Source organism: Anolis sagrei, chromosome 5, assembly GCF_037176765.1.
Source record: "Anolis sagrei isolate rAnoSag1 chromosome 5, rAnoSag1.mat, whole genome shotgun sequence".
Lineage (NCBI taxonomy): Eukaryota > Metazoa > Chordata > Lepidosauria > Squamata > Dactyloidae > Anolis > Anolis sagrei.
In genome coordinates this window covers 31,576,293-31,600,709 of record NC_090025.1, presented here as the reverse complement: position 1 = coordinate 31,600,709, position 24,417 = coordinate 31,576,293, and the positions used below count along the sequence as shown (strand labels likewise).

Sequence of the window (24,417 nt, the reverse complement as noted above, 5' to 3'; positions counted from 1 at the left end):
GTATTAAAGTGTTGTAAAGCCCCAGCCAGGTGTAGTAGGGAGAGGGTTGGGCTAGGACATGCTTTGAAGGTCCATTCAACCATGGAAAACCATGGAGTTTGTGTGACTTGCCCATGGTGACATTGGGCAAGTCACACAAACTCCACTACAAATGGCTTGCTGTGAGGTTTCCGGGCTGTATGGCTAGGTTCCAGAAGCATTCTTTCCTGATATCTATGGCAGGCATCCTCAGATGTTGTGAGGTCTGTTGGAAACTAGGCAAGTGGGGTTTATAAATCTGTGTTATGTCCAGGGTGGGAGAAAGAACTCTTGTCTGTTTGAGGAAGGTGTGAATGTTACAGCTGGCCACCTTGGTTAGCATTTAATGGCTTTGCAGCTTCAAGGTCTGGCTTCTTACTGCCTGGGAGAATGCCCTCTAAACAAGAAAACCGTGTGTGATACTCTCTCCTTTGGGTCACCATAATTTGGAAGCGACTTGAAGATGCACAACAATTGTCCCATGAACTCATTTTAGGTGGCTGACAGACATTGTAATGGATGCAAGAATGGTAGTGGCGGGGGGGGGGGGGGGGGGTGGCACAAACCGACATGGGAAGGCCTCTTCTAGGATGCACTAGCTCAAGCTATCTGTGGCACATCACAATCCGGATTGCCCTGTGCAATCAAAGGTTAGGTTTGTAGAGTCATAGAAACATAGAATCATAGAATGATAGAGTTGGAAGAGACCTCATGGGCCATCCAGTCCAACCCCCTGCCAAGAAGCAGGAATATTGCATTCAAAGCACCCGGACAGATGGCCATACAGCCTCTGCTTAAAAGCATCCAAAGAAGGAGCCTCCACCACACTCCGGGGCAGAGAGTTCCATTGCTGAACAGCTCTCACAGTCAGGAAGTTCTTCCTAATATTCAGATGGAATCTCCTTTCTTGTAGTTTGAAACCATTGTTCCAAGTCCTAGTCTCCAGGGAAGCAGAAAACAAGCTTGCTCCCTCCTCACACATATTTATACATGGCTATCATGTCTCCACTCAGCCTTCTCTTCTTCAGGCTAAACATGCCCAGCTCTTTCCGCCGCTCCTCATGGGGCTTGTTCTCCAGATCATTGATCATTTTAGTCGCCCTCCTCTGGACACATTCCAGCTTGTCAATATCTCTTTTCAATTGTGGTGCCCAGAATTGGACACAATATTCCTGGTCTACTGGATTCTTCTCCCTGCCCCGGCGAGGCGAGTCTCCGAAGTTGTATTTGCGCAAAGGTCTTTGCAAAGGGGTCAAAGAGGCCTTGAAGGCAGGTGAAAAGTAGAAACCCACATTTGTCGGGAAAGTCTCCCTGCGTAAAGTCTCCTCTCCTCCTCCGGCCATGGTGGGGGTATTGCGAAAGAGGGCCGCTTTCTTTATGACTTCCGCCCGAGTTCGCTTGGGATGCAGGCCTCTCCCTCCCACCCGGGAGGACTCTTCTGGGAAGTCTTCTTGCCACGCACTGCGGGCGAATGAGGTCTGCTTGGCGCCGGCGTGGCCCCCTCCTTCCCGCAGCCCCACATTCCTGCCTGAAGGCATCTCAGCCTCCCTTCTGGCTCTAGGTCCCGGATGTCCAGGAATCCGGGAGAGCAGGAAGCTGGACTTTTGGCACTTGTGGAAGAGAGAAGTTTGTAGGCCGAATGGGTGGCGATTTTTAGTAGGACGGTGCCCCAAGGAACCGGGAAGTCAGCATTCCCTTTGCTCCCCGCCATGTCACCACCAAGAATGCCATCCTCCCAGCTTCAGAGTATTGGAGCAACACCCTAGAGCAGATATAAACAAACTTCGGCCCTCCAGGTGTTTTGGACTTCATCTCCCACAATTCCTAACAGCCGGTAGGCTGTTAGGAATTGTGGGAGTTGAAGTCCAAAACACCTGGAGGGCCGAAGTTTGACCATGTCTGCCCTAGAGGTTCAACTCTAATTTAGAGAGGGCACATCTACACTGACAACTTAGCATGAATTGAAGGCCTCTCAAAAGCACAGTCTTCAAACACCTACTTTATTATTTATTATTTATTATTTATTATTTATTATTTATTATTTATTATTTATTATTTATTATTTATTATTTATTATTTATTATTTATTATTTATTATTTATTATTTATTATTTATTATTTATTATGCCGGATCTCCACTGAACTAAATCCCAGGATCTCATCCCAAGTTATCTGCTTTGAACTGGATTTTATTTATTTATTTATTTATCGCTTTTCTCACCCCAGGAGAGACTCAAAGCGCTTTAACAACAAATCATGGCAATATTCAATACCTCCCGTACAAGTAAAACCAAATCATAAAACCAAGCTAAACATAGAACTATGCATTAAAATCAATAAGACGATGAAACATAAGAGAAAACAACATTTAGACATGCTTTTATTATTATTTTGTGCTTTTATTATTTTTTATTTCTGAATAAAAAATAATCTTAGAAATAATATAAGCAGATGCTAGATGGACGTCTATCGAGAGAGCTTAGATTGTGCTCTCCTGCCTGGCAGAAGGGGGTTAGACTACAGCCAGGAGGTTAGCATGAAGAACTGTTAATCCACATTTACCAACTATATCTTTACTTTAGAAATTGCTTGAAAAATATAGAAACCCTGTATTTAGGTTGTTTTGGGGCTTCCTTCCAAATCCAGGGAAATATAGACTGCCCGGGAATCCAATTGTGTCTCTTTCTCTGGAGATCTTTAAGCAGAGGCTGGATGGCCATCTGTCGGGAGGGCTTTGATGGTGACGGAATAGGGGTTGGAATGGATGGCCCTTGAGGTCCTTTCAAAAATCTAGGATTGTATTCATATAATTTCTATGGTCATCTATCTATGCCTGGACGGCCATCTGTCAGGAATGCTTTGGACGGTGTCCTCATAAAGTAAGGGACACCACTTTGGAATTCTCTAAGGACACTGTGTTCTTTGTCCACCGCAGAATCCAACCCGCAAATTGCTAAAGACTATATATCCGACTTTAATCCAAAACAATGGAACTAATTCAATGTAAAGTCGGCAAAGGATCGCGTTGTATTGTGCATTCAAATACATCAGAGGAAGTAGACTGAGTGTATTCTACACCATTGAAGTAATATATTTCCACACTACTTTACTGTTTTGCAAGGTCTGTAGCCTTCCCTGCCAAAGAATGGTGATGCTTCATCAAAGTACAACTCCCATGAGTTTGTAGCATTAGGTAGGTAAAGGTTTCCCCCCTGTCCAGTCGTGTCCGACTCTGTGGGTTGAGGCTCATCTCCATTTCTAAGCTGAAGAGCCGGCGTTGTCCCTAGACACCTCCAAGGTCATGTGGCTAGCATGACTGCATGGAACGCCTTTACCTTACCGCGGGATCTATTCAGAGTGAAGAGAGAGGGAGCCAGGAGACAGCTCTACCTTGTCTCCTGTGCTATGTTAATAATATATAATATAATAAATATAATAAATATAATATAATATAATATAATGTAATGTAATGTAATGCAATGTAATATAACATAACATAACAACATAACATAACATAATATAATATGTTGTATATACACACAATATTTATAATATAATGTAATGCAATATAATAATATATTATAATTATATATTTACATTACATGTAATATTACTAATAATATTACAGTATAATGGTATAATGTAATATAATAATATTTAATTCTGATATTGTACTATGCTAATAATATAATCTTGTAAGCCGCTCTGAGTCCCCTTGGGGTGAGAAGGGCGGCATATAAATGTCGTAAATAAACAAACAAATAAATATTCACATTTGCATGTTTCCGAACTGCTAGGTAGGCAGAAGCTGGAGCTGACAGCGGGAGCTCACCCACCGAATTTGATCAACAAGATCAATAGCGGGAGAGGGGGGGGGGAGGCTCCGTTTTTCATAGCATTAAACCATGGCAGTTAAAGCAGTGTCAAACTGCATTAATTCCGTCGTAAAGATGCATCCTAAGTCCACAAAAGTTCCCTCGGGTAGTCTCTAAAGGCTTTGCCTGTACTTGGATCCAACAATAAAAGGAGCATTTTTATTCTGTGATGGCTCTAATGCCGTGGTGAGTGTTGTTTATACTTTGTCAAGAAGAATTTGCTTAGCAACATCAGATGTTGCTTCTTATTTGTCAGCTCGTTGATTATTCTAGCTCTCTGATAGTCTCAATGCCAAAGAATATCTCACATTAGTAGAAACAGCAGTGGTGAGCGGATGAAATTGGTTCCCAAAAACGTGGCGTGTGCCAAAACCTAGTCCTTGAGGAGAGTGATAAACGGACATATTAATCGCCAAGTCGTTTGTTATGCTGTTACTTAAATGCTCCCGAGAAGGCGGAAAAAATGATAGGCTGGCCAAGGGGTTTTCCTTTGTCGCAAAGCCCCAAAGCAGTCCAGTCGGTTTCCTTGCGTGGAGGAATATCCATATCATGCAGTTTTCACTGCCATATCATGCAGTTTTCAGCTTTTTCATACTTAGCCCAGCGACATATCTTCACGGAACACTTAAATGTGGATTGACGGCAGCTTGGTCTAATCACTTTTTCCTCTACCGCCTTCATCACGCATTAATTGGTCAGTGTGGATTTTTTTTTTGTCTCAGGAGCAACTTGAGAGACTGCAAGTCGCTTTTGGTGTGAGAGAATTGTCTGCGAGGACGTTGCCTAGGGGACGGCCGGGATGTTTTGATGTTTTACTATCCTGGTGGGAGGTTTATCTCATATCCCGGCATGGGGAGCTGGAGCTGACAGAGGGAGCTCAACCTGTTCTCCCTACCAGTTCACCTGTTGGGGGTTTAACCCATTACTATTCTGTAAGAGGCTTCTTTCGTGTCCCCGCGGGGGAAGGTGGATATAAAATAATGTCGGGAAGGAAATAAATTGAAAAGGAAGGGAAGGCGTCTAGATTCCCTGCACCATTTTCCAAACACATTGCATTCTTAATGATTAATTAAGAGGAAGATTGAAGTCCAAGGCAAGTTTGGAAGTTATTTTGCGTCAATATCCGCGACAGGAATGACAACAATCTCTGGATTTGGGGGCATGAAATTCTGGACAAGGACTCTTATCCTCTTGTAAACCTCCAAACTGCCACATCAAATCCCGATTATTTGGTTTGAACTGGATTATACGGCAGTGTAGACTCCTATAATCCATCTGGATTATCTTCTTTGATAATCTGTATTATATGGCAGTGTGGATCCAGCCTCGGTCTCTCTTGCTCTTTGCTTTCCTCTGCCATCTCCCTTTCTCTGCATTGGCTCCTCGGTTGCATTGACCAGAAACCAGGTAGAGATGGACAATTAACTAATGGATAAGATTTAGATGCATATTATTATTATTATTATTATTATTATTATTATTTACGACATTTATATGCTGCCATTCTCACCCCGAAGGGGACTCAGAAAGGCTTACAAGATATATATACATACAATATATTATATTAGTAATATATTGTATTATACCATTATTATTAGTAATATTACATGTAATATAAATATATAATTATAATATCATATTATTATTAGTAGTATATAAATATATTATTATAATATATTATTATTAGTTGTAATGTATTGCATTACATTATAATATTATAAATATTATATGTATATGCAATATATTATATCACAGTGTATTATATTATATTATTAACATAGGAGACAAGGTGGAACTGTCCCCTGGCCCTCTCTCTTCACTCTGGCCCAGAGTTAGGGAAGAACATCTACATCAGCTGTGGTGTAGTGGTTTGAGCGTTGAACCCTGGAAGACCAGTTTTCAAATATTCATTCTGGGAATGATCTCGAAGGAAGGCAAGGGAACACCGGCTGCCAGGAAGAAATCTTGTCCAGGAAGTCCTAGGAGAAGCAGGCCATAAGTCAGGGTCATCTGGAGGCACGCAACAATGCAAACAATGAAGAGGAAAAGCCAAACACACAGAGACACAAGCCCCGGTGGTCACCTTTCACCGTGGGTCAGAGCACTGGCTCCGGCTAATCCCAAATGAACAACTCTAGGATCCTAAACACTTTGATCTCAGTCTGGATTGAAACGAAAAGGAACAATGGGCTTGCGTTGCAACTAGAAACTATCTCCCAGTGGAGGGCACATCTCTAATACCAAAGCCACGCTTCCCTCAGTGATAGGACACAGGCTTTGTTTACAAAAGATATGGGCTGTAGCTTGTTGGCTAGGCTCCCAGCAAAGGTCGAATGGGCAATTGAATTAGTTACCTAATGCATAGGTAAATTCAATGGATTGACTACTGGAGACTAACTATAGGATTCATGGTGTGGTGGCCCACCCTTAAATTCCCCAAACAGCCGCCAGATCTTGTCTGATGTTGGAAACTAAGAGTCTGCCCTGGTTAGGACTTCGATAGGATAGAGTCAACTAATATCTGGTAGGGCATGAAAGTAGCCTCCCACAGGATGGTAAAACATCCGGGCGTCCCCTGGGCAACGTCCTTGCAGACTGCCAATTCTCTCACACCAGATGGGACTTACAGTTTCACAAGTCGCTTCTGACAAGGAAAAAAACCCCTAATATCTGGTGCTGGAGTCTATATTCCAGAGGAATGCAATGGCAAACCACCTCTAAGTTCTCCTTGCCCTTAAAAACCCTATAAAGTTTACACACACTATCCATTCCTGTGGTTTGAACACTGGTCTAGGAAACTGGGTCCAAGATTTGAAGCCCCTTCAGCCATGGAAACCTTGCAAGTCACACTTTTTAGCTTCAAGGTTTGATTCTCATCCAGTTGGGCTAAGGCATTTCCTCCAAACTTTCCTCAGTGACAATCCAGGTAGGATTAATACAGTGTGACACCATTTTAACTGACACCATGGCTCAATACTCCTTGAGAAGATATGGTTTGGTGAGGCACCAGCGCTCTTTGGGAGAGAAGGCTTAAGATCCTGCAAAACTACAGCTCCATGATTTCACAGCATTGAGCCATGGCAATTGTAGTGGCATCAAACTACATTAACTCTACAGTATGGGCTGGATCTATAAGTGCAGTAAACTGACGTCTAACCTGATTCCAAAGCACTGAACCATGGTAGTTCAAGTGGTGTCACGTTGCATTCATTTTACAATGTAGATCAGGCATGGCCAAACATGGTCCTTCTAGGTGTTTTGGACTTCAACTCCCACCATTTCTAACAGCCTCAGGCCCTTTCCTTTTCTCCCTCAGCCGCTTAAATCTGAGGCTGTTAGGAATGGTGGGAGTTGAAGTCCAAAACACCTGCAAGGGCCAAGTTTGCCCATGCCTGATTAAGATGCACCATAAATGGTATATTTGATCTACTAATTCCATAAATTGCACTAGTTTTTCCCTATCAGCTCTAGTTTTTGTGATACAGAACCCATGGCATCAACCAGTAACCATAGACAACCATGATTAGATTACCATGGGTCTTCGTCTCATCAGGAATCAAAGGAGACAAAGGGGTCCCACCTTTCCTTCTCTCCTGAAGATGAAATGGTCTTGCTTCTTGTTGGGGAATCTTAACTGTTAGGCTCAAAATAACCCTCAGTTGGGGTGATCCAACCATAAATATAACAGAGTACCCAGAAGTAAACTTCATAACCAGCAGAAAGATATGTGTGTCGAGCTGGGTACAGCCTTCTATATCTTAGGATGGATCAGGATTGCAGTCAGAACTTTAGATTCATGATGACACAAGAAACTTGTGCAGTCCAGGGATGAAACCCATCACTTCTACAGGTCTCTCCAATGTGATTGGGTCCTATTCGTATTCTGTGGTTTATTTACCTCAACACTTAATCCAGCTCTGTCCCATTTAGAAAGGCATTCTCTTTCATTGAACTTTAAGGATCTTGGAAGCTCCTTCTGTCGAAATCGATGGGATTGGCTTCCTAACAGCTTTGATCTGGGGCGTGTTTGTGCGTTTCCAGGTAGCTTGTGGTCGATTTCTGGTGTCCATAAAAAGGCAGGCGATTGTCTTTGCTTTAGATCGCAAACTCGGGGCATGATTCCCAGGCAAACTCCTTTGGAAGGAAGTCTCTGGACTCCACTGGGCTTAGCTTTGCACAAGTTGAAGTGTATGGCGGTCTCTTAGAAGCCGGATGATCCACTCCTGAATGTCGAAAGAGGCAATAATCAACTTGCCCTGGGTGTACAATCCATAGACCATTCAGAGAAGGCTGCATATGCTTTGAAACTACAGCTTCCTTAGCATTGAGCCATGCCAGTTGCAACTGAATCAAGCTGCATTCATTCGACAATGTACATATAATATTAATCATAATATTATAATGTAATCAGGCCCGTAGCCCGGATTTCGTTTCGGGGGGGGGGGGGGGCTGAATTTTTTTCAGGGGGGGTTTTGGGGGGGGGCTGAGTTTTGGGGGGGGGGCTGAGTCTGAGTGAAAGAGGGTCTAGCCTAGCAAACCTTTTGTATCATTACCCCAACACCCCCATGCATATGGGATATATTGAGTATGGTGATCAGATCATGATATGAATAAACATAACAGTTTAAATAATGCACCAATAAGGCCTTTTCGCGAACCACCATGAAAATTTCGGGGGGGGGGGGCTGAAGCCCCCCCCCCCCCCCGCTACATGCCTGAATGTAATACAATATAATACTAATAATAATTCAAAATATTATATATTATATATTATATATTATATATTATATATTATATATTATATATTATATATTATATATTATATATTATATATTATATATTATATATTATATATTATTAGCTCTCCCCTGCCACGCCTTGCTGTGGCCCAGTCTGTGTATGTGCTTTGTGTGTGTATATTTGTGTATGTGTGTGTGTGTGTTTTGTGTGTATATGTAGTGTTGTGCATGCGTTGTAATGTATTTTTTGGGGGGGTTGGGGGCTTTTTAAGTATCTTCTGCTGTGTTTTTCAGTGTTTTATGAGAGATGGTCACTCGTTGGCCAGATAGGTATATTCTGTCCAAATCAAGTAGTTTTTGAATTATGTTAATCCCACAAACGAATATTACATTTTTATTTATATAGATATTGCATTATAATAATATAATATAACATAATGATATAGGATTTATTATATATTATATAATACATATTACTAATAATATTGCATTGTAATGGTAAAGCACAATATAGTGATATATAATACCAATATTGTGCTATGCTAATTGTTGGGGAATCTGAGCTGTTGGGCACAAAAATAACCATCAGTTGGAGTAATTCCACCATAAATATAGAAGAGTACCAGAAGTAAACTTCAAACCCAGCAGAAATTTATATGTGATTAGCTAGGATAAGCTTCTATATCTTAGGATGGCAAAGATTTGCAGAGTCAGAACTTTAGGTTCAAAATGTTTATTGAAGTAAAAGAAATGCATCCTTGATAGAAAAGGTCTTGGAGCTAACTAGCTTACTCAATCTCACCTTCTAAAGAGGTAAAGGGCTAAAAAGTCCATGCAGCTACATTTTGCCTAGAGAGAGGCAAAATGTGCATTCTCATAGGTAGAAAGAAAAGCAGAAGAGAGTGGGGAGATGGTGGAAAAACCACATAGCCAGCACAGGGTAATAAAAATACCTTTAAAAAGGAAGTTCCATCACAGAATTCCATTGCTACCTCATCAAAGGGGAGGAGACAATGGCAAGGAGGAAGAGTAAAGACAAAACACTTTTGGGAAACATGCATAGGAATGTGGGGAAGTGGAGGAATTCCTCAGTCTAATCCTATCTTTTGCCTAGCTTATCACTGAGGTCTGGAAACTTGATGACACAAGAGACTTGTGCAGTCCAGGGATGAAACCCAACACTAATAATATAATATATTACATATGCATATAACTTGCAAGCCGCTCTGAGTTCCCTTGGGGTGAGAGAGGGCGGGTATAAAATATTAAATAAATACATACATACATAATTGCACCCTTGGAAGTACTGGAATCAGGATCATAGTTAGGATCCCTTCAAAGACAAGACTCCTTACCTCAACGCAGCAGTCTTCAAGTGCCTTCAAGTCCATCCAATTTATGAGGCTATATGGCGAACCTATCAGAGGTTTCCTTATTAGTGACTAGGAGAAGCAGGAGAGTAGTTATCCGGATTACTTAATCCGAATCCAAAGAACTGGTAGCAACAGATACAATCCAATGGTTCAGCCATTCATTTTAGCTGGAGATGAGCAATGCTTTCCCTCCCATTTAGACTACATATGGGACTTTCATAAGTCTTGCCTTTGGAAGCCCTGTTCATTCAATGGAAGTCCTACTTCTTCTGGGATGAAACCTTGCATTGTCCTTTAGACAAGATTTGTTGTTGCATTTACTTTTATCCCACCATTTTCTCAAAACTGGGGGTCCAGGCTGATAACAGTTTTTAAAAGAACCATGTAGCTAAAACATACAAAAAGTAAATAATAAAATGGAATTATGTGGTTTTTTGGGTATTAATAGAAGGACATCAAGGAAGGGCCTCACCTGTCCTTGGAAGATAGTTCCAAAATCTAAGGGTAACTACAGAGAAAATCTTATCATGTGTTCCCAGGATGGTGATGAGACTGAGAGAAGCCTCTTTCCAACCTGGCAAGCTCATAAGTCAGATATGTTCTGCCAAATAGCCGGGACCTGAGCCATAAAGGACTTTGTAGAGCATCACTAGTACTTTGAATTATGCCTGGAGACAGATTGGCAGCCAGTGGAGCTGTTGTAACAACAGGGGAGTAGCAGGGGCCTTGTAACTTGCCCCAGTTAGCATCTGGCTGGAGCCCTTTGTACTAGCTGAATTTTCACAACACTCTTCAAAGGACTAGAGTAACCCAAAAGCTGGCCCTACAGAATCAATAGGATTTCCATAACTGTAGGTCGCAAGCTTAGACTCCAATTGGAACTAACCTTTGGATCATCCTGTTTTCTTAGAGCTGGTCCCATTGAATCAATAGGATTCCATGACTGCTTAAATCCCACTATGTCTACCCTTCTTATTGGGCTGCCCTGGAGTAATTTCTGACTTATGTGTGAATTGCTTTCAAGTTGTGGGGACCCTTAAGTGGCCCATCTCAGGGTTTATCTGGCCAGATGTGATAAGAAGGGGCAGGGGTTGACATGGCCTTCCTCTGAGGCTGACAGTGTGACTTGTGGAAGGTAATCCAGGTTGTGTCCATGGCTGATTCCAGTTTTGGTCTACCAGAGTTTTGGCGTGCATTTTCACAGTAGTGTTAATCCAGTTTTGACACCACAAAACCGAATGCTATGGAAGCCTGAGAGTTGTAGTTTGGTGAATCACCAGCATTCTTTGGTATCTTGTAAAATCACAAACCACAGGATTCCATAGCATTGAGCATTGACAGTTAAATTGGTGTCAAACTCCATTAATTCTACAATAGGATAGATGGCCCCTTTGTCTAGCAATGCATCAGGCTGGCTCTCTTCTCCTTTAGTAGATTTGAGATTTCACCAGAGCATCTCAACCCTTTGCTTTCCCCTTCCTTCATTTTAAGATGTCCTTCAGCTTTTCTTACATGCTATCTCAGGTGTGGGATGGTGGACAAGTTCCTCCAATGTCAGATGTGGTATAAGGTGGAGGACAGTTCTGTCCTACCTACTTCAGGTGTGGTGTCGTGTGGCTACCTCAGGTGTGGGATGGTGGACAAGTTCCTCCTATGTCATATGTAGTATAGGGTGGAGGACACTTCTATCTTACCTACTTCCGGTGTGGTGTCCACTCTTGACCTACTTCAGGTGTGACGTAGAGTGGGTGCATTTCCATCCTACCTGTTTCAGGTGCAGTGTGAGGTCAGACTTCTACCCTATTTACCTGGGGGACAGTTCCACCTTATACACCTCAGGTGTGGCCTCAGATGAGTGGCACTTATTACACTCTTGGGAGTGGGTTGAGCTAGTGTCTGTTAGCTCCAGCTTCCCATACAGGGACATGAGAGAAACCTCCCACAGGATGGTCAAACATCCGAGCTTCCCCTGGGCAACTTCCTTGCAGACGGCCAATTCTCTCACACCAGAAGCGACTTGCAGTTTTTCAACATTAAAAAAACCCTCTGCCTATCTTAGGTGTGGTGTAGGGAAGGGATTCTTCAACCTTACCTATCTCAGGTGTGGTCTAGGGGGGACCTATCCACCCTACTTTTCTAAGGTGTTGTGGGATGGTGGAAAAGTCTATCCTATCTCAGGTGTTGTATAAGGAAAGGTACTTCCATCCTATCAATCTCAGCCGTGGCGTAGGGTGGAGGTCACCTCTGCCCTACCTACTTCAGGTGTGGTGTAGAGAGGGACCCTTCCACTCTTGACCTACTTCGGGTGTGATGTAGGTTGAGTGCATTTCCATCCTACCTGTCTCAGATGTAGTGTGGGATCACACTTCTACCCTATTTACCTGAGGTGGGTAAGGTGGGGGACAGTTCCACCTTACATACCTCAGGTGTGGTGTCAGGCGACATTTACACCCTACCGATCTCAGGTGTGGTGATGGGGGAACCCTTCCACCCTACTTATTCTCAGGTGTGGTCTAGGATGGTGGTCACTTCCCTCCTACCTCAGGCGTAGTGTAAGACAGGGGACCTTTCCGCCCTACCTATCTCAGGTATGCTGTGGGGTGGGCTCTCCAGTCCTCTCTTTCTGCTTCCTTCTCTGCCCGGATTGGCTGCCTATCTCCTCCTGGAGCGCCTCCCATTGATTCCGAGGGGCTTGGAGGGATTTGCCTGAAGTGTGAACCCCCCAGTTAGCCCCGGGAGGTTAAGGAGAAACCGGGATATGATTAGTAAACAAATTGCGCAGAAAGGCGCTGGATTCTTATTGACTTACCGATAGGTCACCCGCTTGCCGGTGTTGAGGGAGAAACTATTTACTTTACACATATACTTTATGATCTTGGGGGAATTAGAGGAAATTCAATAAGAAAAGGGCTCGAATCGTTTAAAACCCCCTATTTAAAAGACTTAAGCAAATTAGGGTCTTATCAGATTAAAATCCACTACAAATGTAAGAGTATTGTCTCCATCCAAACGCTGTGGGGTCCAAGGCGTGGAGTTGCCGTGGAGGAGACAGAGAGAGAGAGAGAGAGAGAGAGAGAGCCTTCGCCAAATCTCAGGGATAAACCACGTCATTTAAACACCGGATAATGAGGAGAATGTAAATTAATTTGACCTTCTTTACCAACAGCCTGCGAATATAATATCTCGAGTTTAACGGGAAATCGGCGAGATGGGAAGGGAGAAGAAGGAGAGCTCAAGGACGGGGGCTGAAAACACAAGGCGGTGGGGAGTGGGCTTTCCTTGCAGGGGGGCCTCCTTGGCCACCCCAGGCCATAATTTATGATCGCAGCAGATTGCCTTTGCATCCATCGCGCCGGGACTTCCAGAGCGCATTCCGAAGAGCAATTAACACGGGCTAGTTACATTCTAAGGAGCCACCAGCCTTCCTGCTCCTGTCTGCCTTCAAGTCCTTTCGATTTATGGCCACCCGATCAAATATTTTAGAAGTAGGATTGGTTCGCAGAGGAGTAACTAATCATTCTCTTCTGAGGCTGAGAAAGTGTGATTTGCCCAAAGGCATCCATGTGGGGACATGAGAGAAGCCTCCCACAAGGGTGGTAAAACATCCTGAAGGTTGGGTTGCTGACCTAAAGGTTGCCAGTTCAAATCCGCCAGACGGGTGAGCTCCCATCTGTCAGCTCTAGCTTACGGGGACATGAGTGAAGCCTCCCACAAGGATGGTCAAACACCCTGAAGGTTGGGTTGCTGACCTAAAGGTTGCCGGTTCGAATCCGCCAGACGGGTGAGCTCCCATCTGTTAGCTCTAGCTTGTGGGGCATGAGAGAAGCCTCCCACAAGGGTGGTCAAACATCCTGAAGATTGGGTTGCTGACCTAAAGGTTGCCGGTTCGAATCCGCCAGACGGGTGAGCTCCCATCTGAGCTAGCTTGCGGGGACACGAGAGAAGCCTCCCACGGGATGGTAATTCATCCGGACGTCCCCTGGGCAACGTCCTTGCAGACGGCCAATCCTCTCACACCAGAAGCGACTTGCATTTTCTCAAGTCGCTCCTGACACACTCATACACACACACAAAGTAGTTTTTCGGGGCTGAGAAGTGAGTCGAACCCTAGTCTCTAGGAGTCTTAGGGCACATCTATACTGGCCATTTCAGGTGGATTTCCTCCTTGAACCACCTCGAAAGGAAACACAATTAAAGCATGAGTATGTAACCCGCTTTCGTCCCACATCGCATAGCTTTCGCCCCACATCATATTTGGACGGGATGCATATAGTCTGTGTATGTGAGTCCAGTCCAAAACAGTAATACCGCATTTCCTCTCTTTTTGTGTTGATACTCGGATTTATTAAACTGAGACAGGGGCATATCCACTCCGTAAACAGAGCCTTCAAGTTGCTCGCCAATTTATGGCAATCCCATGGTTTTCATAGAGTGTTATTTGATGGCGCAATGGGTTAAACACAATCGAATCCGGGGAGCGGGTTGAGCTTCTGTCTGTTAGCTCCAGCTTCCCATGTGGGACACGAAAGAAGCTTCCCATAGGATGGTAAAACATCCCAGCGTCCCCTGGGCAACCTCCTTGTAGACGGTCAATTGGGTTGTTGTAGGTTTTTTCGGGCTATATGGCCATGTTCTAGAGGCATTCTCTCCTGACGTTTCGCCTGCATCTATGGCAAGCATCCTCAGAGTGACCTCACTACCCCATGAAAGCATTCGACAGACGGTCAATTCTCTCACACCAGAAGCTACTTGCAGTTTCTTAAGTCGCTCTTGACACACACACACACACACACAAAGGCAATGAATGGAGTGGGATGCTTGCCAGTCCCTGTCCTCTGAGATATAGCTGAAAGCACTTGATATTCTTTGGCTGTTTTTTATCCAAGTACTAACCAGAACCGACCTTGCGTGGTAAAGGGAGCCAGCCTTTGTGTGCACCTTCCTTTCCCCCCACAATTTATGGCGACTTCATACATTTCATAGTGTTTTTTTAAGGCATGGATTTGGAGGATGAGGTTTAGTCGTAATTTCCTCTGAAAAAAATAGTCCCAAATATCCTGTATTCGTTGGCGGTCTCCCTCCCAAATATGAACCAGGGGTGACCCTGCTTAGCCTCCAAGATCAGGCAGAATGTGATGTTTGGGTGGCAGGTTGCCTGTTTTGAGGTATCTAGGGGCCCGTCCACACAACCCTATATCCCAGAATATAAATGCAGAAAATGCCACATTATCTGAGTGTGGACTCAGATAATCCAGTTCAAAGAAGATATTGCGGGATTTTCTGCCTTGATATAGGGTTGTCATTATGGGGTTATTATTCTGGATTGTAAAAAGACGAGGAATTTTGAAAATTGATGTTTTTTTAAGGGCATTAGGCTGGATCATTGTCATATAATGCCTATTAAACTGCATGATATGGATCTACACTGGCTATATAATGCAGTTCAAAGGGCTTTATAAGTCCAGTCTCAATTTCCAAAGGCTAGATGTGTAGGAGGGCGGCAGAACAATTTGGCAATTACATGAAAATTGGCAAAATCCATTGGATCGGATTGGATTCTTCGCTTGAAGGACGTATTCAGTTTAAAAGGATAGGTTTTCCTCTCCGTTCTCGGTCCAATCGCCTCTCCTTCTGACTCTCGGTCGGAAAGCTTGCTAGGAAAACTCAGCAGCCGCTTCTATTTTCGCTCCGTCTCAGGTTTGTAACAGAACACCAGTCCTTCCAAAGGAAAACTCAAGAAGCCTCACAAATCGCCGTGTAGACAAGACGCTACTGAAAGAAATATTAGATATGGAATGACAGCCCTGCTCGCCGGGGACTCATCCGGAAGATGGTTGTGTTTACTCACTCCCATCGAGCCCGGTTTTGTCTTGGTGACTTGGAGGGGGAATATGATTTTCCATATCCGAGACACACATACACAAAAAACTGGGGTTTTATTTGAATGGGAATGGCTCTATCAAGACGGCTGAAATGACACTAAGCTAGCAGGACCTCATTGAGCGAAGATAAGCACAATGTTTGGGTTTATTTGTACAGATTTTTCCTCTTCTCTGTCTTTACTGACTAGAATTACCAAAACTTGTAGGTTAGGTCCAAGAAGGTAACGTTTATGCCACCTTTTGGGGTGCTTGAAAACAAAGAGGTTGAGATTGTAGGAGGCCTGTTGCCTCCTATTATTATTATTATTATTATTATTATTGTATTGTCGAAGGCTTTCATGGCCGGAATCACTGGGTTGTTGTAGGTTTTTTCGGGCTATGTTCTAGAGGTATTTTCTCCTGACGTTTCGCCTGCATCTATGGCAAGCATGCATTGCATCTATGTATTGTCGAAGGCTTTCATGGCTGGAATCACTAGATTCTTGTGGATTTTTTCGGGCTACAGGGCCATGTTCTAGAGGCATTTCTCCTGACGTTTCGCCTGCATCTATGGCAAGCATCCTCAGAGGTAGTGAGGTCCTGAGGATGCTTGCCATAGATGCAGGCGAAACGTCAGGAGAAATGCCTCTAGAACATGGCCCGGTAGCCCGAAAAAACCCACAAGAACCTCATGCATCTATGCTTGCCATAGATGCAGGCGAAACGTCAGGAGAAAATGCCTCTAGAACATGGCCATATAGCCCGAAAAAACCTACAACAAACCTATTATTATTATTATTATTATTATTATTATTATTATTACCTCGCCACCATCTCCCCAAGGGGACTCGGGGCGGCTTATATGAGGCCAAGCCCAGCAGTGCAACAATGCCAGTGTACCACATAAGAGTACAACAATAAAATATAAAAATAAAATAACATACGATAAAAAATATTAAATAAACACACCAGACCATATAAAATCACAATATTAGAACACGGAGAATTAATCATAGTGGACGAGGAGTTAATTTTGGAATGTGTTTGACTCAAAAGTGAAAAATGACCTGGCAATCAGTTGGGTGTTCTTCATCATTTTTCGGAAGGGAATATTTCCCATTTCAGTAGGATTGAGCTTCCAAGGTTTAGGAGGTCTAATGTCATACAGAAAAATGGTTGGAAAGCTATAGCTAAAAGGGGGCAAATCGGAGCATGTGTAATTTTCTAGTCCTCTGTCTATCTGTCTGTCTATCTACTTACTTATCTATATATTTAATGAAAATTAAATATATAGAAGCAAATTTGCGTGGATGAAACCACTGTGCACATTTTTTCCCACATTTTCCTCTAAATTAGGAGCAATTCAAAAAATAAATGTGGAGTTAGGTAAGAGTCTTCCCCCCACCCCGGGATACCATAGCATTGAGTCCAAGCTATTTCAAACTGCATTAATTCCACGGTGTAGATGCAGCTATGGAATCCAGGAACTAGTGAGACTCCATTTAAAGTTTCTTTCCTTTTAGCTTTGCGGATCTAAAAACATTTTCGCCTTGAAATATGATTTGTATTCAGCCTTTAAAGGAAAATTTCAGAGGTGACAGCAAACATTTCTACTCCAACACCCCTCTCTTCCATGTGTGTGTGTGTGTATGTACATATGTGTATATATAGATAGCACAAAACGGAGTGTAGGAGTGTTTTTGTGACATTTATTTTGTGTTTCATGGAGGGATAACAGAACTTTGAAGGGAGAGGGCACATCCTTATCCTCTCCATAAAGCCAATATTCAATGCATTCAATAGAAAAAGCAAGAATGATTCTACACTACCGAATGAATGCAGTTTGGCCCCACTTTAACTGCCGTGGCAAAGTGAAATGGGATGCTGGGAATTGCAGTTTTACAAGCGCTACAGCAGGCATGGGCAAACTTCGGCCCTCCGGGTGTTTTGGACTCCAACTCCCACCATTCCTCAGGCCATTTCTTTTTCTGAGGGGGAAAAGGAAGGGGACTGAGGCTGTTAGGAATGGTGGGAGTCCTAAACACCCGGAGGGCCGAAGTTTGCCCATGCTTTCTCTATAGCCTTCTCTGCCCTAGTGCTAACATCTCACCATGCGTTTCACTAGTTCCTGGATTCCATAGCTGCATCTACACTGTGGAATTAAAGCAGTTTGAAACAACTTGAATTCAATACTATAGTATCCTGGAGTCTGTAGTTTGTCGGGTCAACAGGTACTTTATCTTCTCTTTACCAGAGAAGACTATAGATAGACCTTGCAAAACTACAATTCCCAGGATCCCATAGCATTGAGTTATCTAAAGTGGTGTCAAACCGCATTCCTTCGACAGTGTAGATCAGGGATGTGCAAACTTCGGCCTTCCAAATGTTTTCATCTCCCAGAAATCCCAGACAGTTTACCGGCTGTTAGGAATGGTGGGAGTTGAAGTCCAAAACACCTGGAAGGCCGAAATTTGCCCATGCCTGGGATAGATGCACCCAAGACTAATTTCCGCGCATTTCTGGTTGCTTTCCCCGCCGTCCCTTCGAGAGCACGGTTTCAAAGATTAGCCAGACCCGACTCAGCCGAGGAAGGAAAGAAAATGAAGTGAGAGAGAGATTGAGAAAAGGCGTTCGCCGTAGCCCCGCCCTGCCCGGCCCCGATAGGCTGGGCTGCTTCTCTCTCGGGGTGGACATCGCGCCTCCCGATTGGCCGCCCTCCACGCCACTCAGGGCCTGGGCGGGGCGCCGGGGAGGCGGGGGAGGGCAGGGGGGAGGGCAGAGCGGCGGGGGCCGGGGGATATCATTGCGAAGCGGAGGCTGCACTTATTGCTGAATTGTTGGACCAGAGAGCCGCCTGGGTTGGGAGGAGACGCCGCTGTTGAGGAGAAGGGGCTGCTTTGCCTGCTTGGATCTACTCGAGGCCGCCCTGCTTCCGGGCCCCTTTGGGACACCGCCCATGGTCGCGGACGGAGGAGAGGGGCTTCCTTCTTCGCCTGGCACGGCTTCTTGGGCGCCGCGGAGGCTCATGCTGGGCAGCCCCTTGCCGTGGGACTGTATGGGGGGAGAGCGAGGAGCTGGCTTTGCCGCCCGGCTCCGAGAGGACTGAGCCCCGCAAACAGAGCAGGGGCTTCTCCGCCGAGGCGCCTTCTCCTGGGTTTCTTCGCCAAGAGCCCCGACAGTTTCGGGGGTGGCTGCGTCGCCGATGAACTGCCTCAAAGAGCCGCTGAGCCTGGAGCGCCTGGGAGCCGGGAGCAAGCTCTGCGCGCCCTCCCCGTCCTCCTCCTCGTCCTCCTCTTCCTCCTCCTCGTCCTCTTCCTCCTGCCATCACCACCACCCGGCCCTGGTCATGGCTTCCTCCCTGGCCCCGGGGCAGCCGCGCTCTGCCTTGGAGTCCGGCAAACACCACCGGCTGGAGGTGCACACCATCTCCGACACCTCCAGCCCCGAGGCCGCAGGTAAGGCGCATCCGCCCGAAAGGCAGGCAGCAGGGAACTTGCTTTCCTTCCTTCCTTCCTTCCTTCCTTCCTTCCTTCCTTCCTTCCTTCCTTCCTTCCTTCCTTCCTTCCTTCCTTCCTTCCCTCCCTCCCTCCCTCCTTCCTTCCCTCCTTCCTTCCTTCCCTCCTTCCTTTTTTCCTTCCTTCCTTAATTCCTTCCTTCCTTAATTCCTTCCTTCTTTTATTCCTTCCTTCCTTCCCTCCTTCCTTGATTCCTTCCTTTATTCCTTCTTTCCTTCCCAAAGCCAACGCCTGGTCCCAATCCTGCGCCTTTCTCCCAGTGGTTCAGGTGCCACGGGTGGGTCCTGGGTGCATCTACACTGTAGAATGAATGCAGTTTGAGACTATTTAACAGGTTATGGGATCCCGATAATTCTCCTTTTTTTCAAGAGGCGACAGAGAAGTGAGAAGAGAAAGTCGAGGGAAGAAAAGAGAAGGAAAAGCAAGATTGACAGAAAGGGAGAGAAAAAGAGAAGGGGGACAGAGAAAGGAGACAGAAAAAAGGATAGAGGGACAGAGAAAGGAGGACAGAAGACAGAAGGACAGAAGGACGGAGAAAGAAGAAAAAACAAGCTGAGGGAAGGAGTCTCTTAAGGCAAACATGGGCAAACTTCGGCCCTCCAGGTTTTCTGACTTCAAGTCCCACAATTGTGGAAATTGAAGTCCAAAACACCTGGAGAGCTGAAGTTTGCCCATACCTGCTGTGAGCCTTTTTGACCCTCCTTTGGGAATAATAATAATAATAATAATAAGGATTTAAAGATTGAATTGTAAAGACTCTGGCTCAAGCCAGTAATGGTGGTCCCAGTGGTCATCGGCACACTGGGTGCAGTGCTTAAAGACCTTGGTCTGCACTTAAAAACAATGGCGCTGACAAAATTACCATCTGTCACCTGCAAAAGGCTACCCTACGCATTATTCTATCGCCATATATCACAGAGTCCTAGACACTTGGGAAGTGTCTGATGTGTGAGCCAATACAAAAGCCAGCATAGTAATCTTTTTTGATGTGTACTAATCGTGTTATGTATCTTATTATTATTATTATTATTATTATTATTATTCAGCAGGTTGTGGTCACATTTGTGGATGTGGGGTTGCTTGAGGTGTAGGAAGGGGCAATAGAAAGAAGACCTTGTCCTTCATGGGTGCATCTACACGGTAGAAGGATTGCTGTTTTGACAGCACTTCAACTGCTATGGGTCAGTGCTATGGAATCCTAGAGGTTGTGGTTTTACAAGGACTCCAGCCTCCCTGCCAAAGAGAGCTGGTGTCTCATCAAACTTCAACTGCCCTGGTTACCAGAGCATTGAGCCATGGCAGTGAAAGTGGTGTCAAACTCCCATCATTCTACTGTGTAGATGCACCCTGCAAGGGTGAAACAGTCGCAGTACAAATCACTCCCTCCTCCTTTTTAGCCAGGTTTTGGAATCTGGAGACAATATAGGTAACTATCTAATAGTACATCCGCCATGTTAAGTTCAGAGCACTCTATCATCCTGAGACAGTGAGGTTGAAGTGAACTGGGTTTCAAGGCCTTGAACTTCATAGGTGTCCAAGAAACTATATTATGCCTCATTTTCAGACCAGTAAACCCGGGGCACAGTGGGGTTTACTTCCGAGTAAAAAGGTATTTCAGAACTAGGCTGTGAAATCACATAGTGCTATTCGGAAGCACGTCCCACTCGAGTCAGTGGGACGTATTTCTTCGGATCGATATAGCTGGTGGTTCATTTCAGGTACTCTTATTGGGGTGTAGTTTGAGTGAGGCTTTTTTCCCAAGCTATCCTGGCTAGGTTCAGCTTTGCATTGATTTCAATCCACACTCTGGTTGGAGTTTTAAACAGTCCTATACTTGGCTAGAGATATTCCTTTGTACTCAGTGGGTCTCTCATTTGAGCAAACGCTTTCACTGAAAGTGTGGGCTGAAATTATTATTATGACAAGTTTCTTTCATACCTAAATATGTCCCTTTTGGGCTGATACAGAGATAGAGCAGCCAGAAATCAAACTAAATCCTAGCATATGCTAGCAGACCTAAAGGCACCAGATCCCTCTTATATTGAAAGCTAAGCAAGGTCAACCATTGGGTAGTACTCGGATGGGAGATCATCACCAATGAAGTGATCTAATGCCCCTGAAAATAGTAAATGGAGATGGAGTCAGATGTAATATCAGTATAAACACTTTGAGGTGGCACCTCGTAAGCGCAATGGAGTTTCATCCCTCCTTAAGTAGATAATATGTGGATCTCATTGAGTGCACATGTTATGCGGAAGACGGGGTGAGCTCTAGTCTGTCAGCTCCAGCTTCCCATGCGGGGACATGAGGGAAGCCACTCATAGGATGGTAAAACATCCCCTGGGCAACGTCCCTGAAGACGGCCAATGCTCTCACACTAGAAGCGACTTGCAGTTTCTCAAGTCCCTTCTAAAAAAATAAGAGTGCATAAATCTGTATTTTTATTTAAGAGCAAACTGATGTATTGACGTCAGGGTTATTTATTTTCGAGTAACTGAATGAAAAATAATACCTGCTAGTGCTTTTCTCAAGCAAGGCAGGTGTGAGTAGAACTCATACCACTTGCAAAGTCTCTGTAGTGTGACAGTATGGAGTTGTGCCTGTCAAACAAAACAAATGCCAGAGACATATATTTCAGTGCAATAAAAATATACAATTTAGGTTTGGTGCGTATCTGGACAATCCTGAATCTCTGCCACAGTCGCCTGTAATATTATCTAATGTTCAAGTTTTGAGATACCTTTTGAAAGATCAGGATAAAAATAAAATCCTGGGCCTGCTATTTAAAATCCATGTTTAAACTGGATTTTCAGGGGGATTTCTACAACCTAAAGAAGACTACCTGGATATTGGAGATATGCGCCCACTTTGGGGCGCACCTCTCCAAAGGAAGTGTACACCATAGGAAAAGGGTGCATCTACACTGTAGTATTAACGTTATTTGCATCACTTTAACTGTATATAGAATCGTGTGGCTTTGTTGGTCTTTAGCCTCCTCTGCCAAAGAGTGCTGGTCGCTTACCAAACTACAAATCCCAAGATTCAATTGCACTGCAGGATAGACATGAAAGTGCCTTAATTCTGTACTAAACTCATCCCTGCATACCTTTCTTCTGGCCAGTCTTTCCTGGGTGCTTTCGGGTTCTGCTTTCCTCCTGAAACTGAAATAAATAGTATATTTATTCCTTACCTTTCAATAACAGCGCTTCCTCTCTTTGTGTGTGTACTTATAAAGATCCTAAACCATCTCAAAACAAAACAGGAACATCCTTTGCAAGGATACAATGGGAGCCTTTGGGTGGACCTTACCTCCTCTTACTTTAAAAACGAAAACAATATTTTAATGTGAAGCGAACCTCCTCGGTTTCAATGTGTGTGTTTACTCTTAAATCAGCTTAAGGGGGGGGGGGTCAGGTCCATCTGCGGGGACCATTTAATGCAGTTCGGAGCTCGCTTCAAAGTGTGCTGACCGCACAAGAAACTCCAAGAAACGCGCAGGAAATGCGCATCAGTGCTCTGTGGTTTGTGTGATCACCATCCGGGCCTCAAACAGGTTTCAGGATTTTCTGTTTCTGTTTGAAATAGCATGAAACGTAGATGGTGAACAGTATTAAATCATGCCCTACCCTGATCCAGGCTTGTTTACCTTTGGGTCACACTATAGGTTCAAGAAGGCTGATACAGATCGAAACTGTGTTTTATGGAAGCGTCGATCCAGCCTCAAACTAGAGAATGAATCCACTTTCAATCCGATTTCTGCCTCCTGCAGAATTCTGGGATTTGTAGTTTAGGGAGGAGCCTTTAACAGCCGCACTAAACTACAAACCCCAGAATTCTGCAAGGGGATTTAAAGTGGATTCATTCTCTAGTATAGGATCCTGATTTTCGGAGCGCAGTTGGGCTTTTCCGCGGCGTGGCTCATGGCGCCGGGCGTGGACTGGGAAGCGTGGAGCCCGGCGTCGGGTTGGGGCCGATCCTTGGCTCGGCTTCTCTTCGCTCCTCCTCCTCTTCTTCCTCGGGGTTGAAGCTCCTTCCCGCCTCCCGATCGTCTGTTTGACTCTCTCCTATCTCTCTCTCTCTTCCTCTCTCCCTTCCTTCCTTTGTCTCTCCCGCGCTTTGCAGAGAAAGACAAGAGCCAGCCGAGCAAGAATGAGGAGCCGGGCGCGGAGGATCCGTCCAAGAAGAAGCGGCAGCGGCGGCAGCGGACGCACTTCACCAGCCAGCAGCTCCAGGAGCTGGAGGCCACTTTCCAGAGGAACCGCTACCCGGACATGTCGACGCGGGAGGAGATCGCCGTCTGGACCAACCTCACCGAGGCCCGAGTCCGGGTAAGGAAGGATTCCCCTTCACCCACTGCACGATGACAAAGGAAACACTTAGCACTGAGGCTGGGCTTTCTTTCTCTGGATTGTGTTGCCCAGCCGCTGTAGCTTGAAGCCGAGCTGCAACAATTGGCCAGTGTAGATGGGGGGCAAGCCAAGCCAAGCTCGGGGGAGGAGAGGGAGTTTCCTTCGCCAGAGGGAGTTTCGTTTTGCGCCTTGCCAAGCCTGAAGAAGATGATGGATGGCCTCCGCCGGGCATAGTTTTCAGGGAGGCAGAATGAATGCAGTTTGACCCAGCTCGAACCGCCTCGGCTCAATGCTGTGGCATCCTGCGGATTTTGGTTTTACAAGGACTTTAACCTTCTCTGCCAAAAAGTGACCAGTTCCAAAATCCAGGATGTAACCATAGCAGTTAAAACGGTGTCAAACTGCACCCATTCTACTGTGTAATTGCACACAAGGCAGGGACTGGAGAGACCCGGTGGCCTTCCTTTGCCATTCTCCACACTCCCTTCTTTTCTTCCCTCTCCCTTCTTAGCTTTTTTTTTCGTGTCAGGAGAGACTTGAGAAACTGTAAGTCTCTTCTGGTGTGAGAGAATTGGCCGTCTGCAAGGACGTTGCCCAGGGGACGCCTGGATGTTTTACCACCCTTGTGAAAGGCTTCTCTCATGTCCCGCATGGGGAGCTGGAGCTGACAGAGGGAGCTCAACCCGC

At 44.9% G+C, this 24,417-nt stretch overlaps 1 protein-coding gene across 5 annotated transcripts in view; it reads left to right on the top strand.

Annotated features, from left to right (window-relative positions):
• The window catches only part of PITX2 (paired like homeodomain 2), an 86,824-nt gene that overhangs the window by 46,327 nt on the left and 16,080 nt on the right, over positions 1 to 24,417 (top strand). For 4 of the 5 annotated variants that reach the window (XM_060779085.2, XM_060779086.2, XM_060779084.2 and 1 more), the window contains one exon: positions 23,504 to 23,709. In XM_060779085.2, coding sequence (XP_060635068.1) covers positions 23,504 to 23,709 — 206 coding nt within the window. Of the gene's footprint in view, positions 1 to 18,669; positions 19,322 to 23,503; positions 23,710 to 24,417 lie in introns of those variants that run through there. The other variant, XM_060779083.2, reaches the window with a different exon arrangement.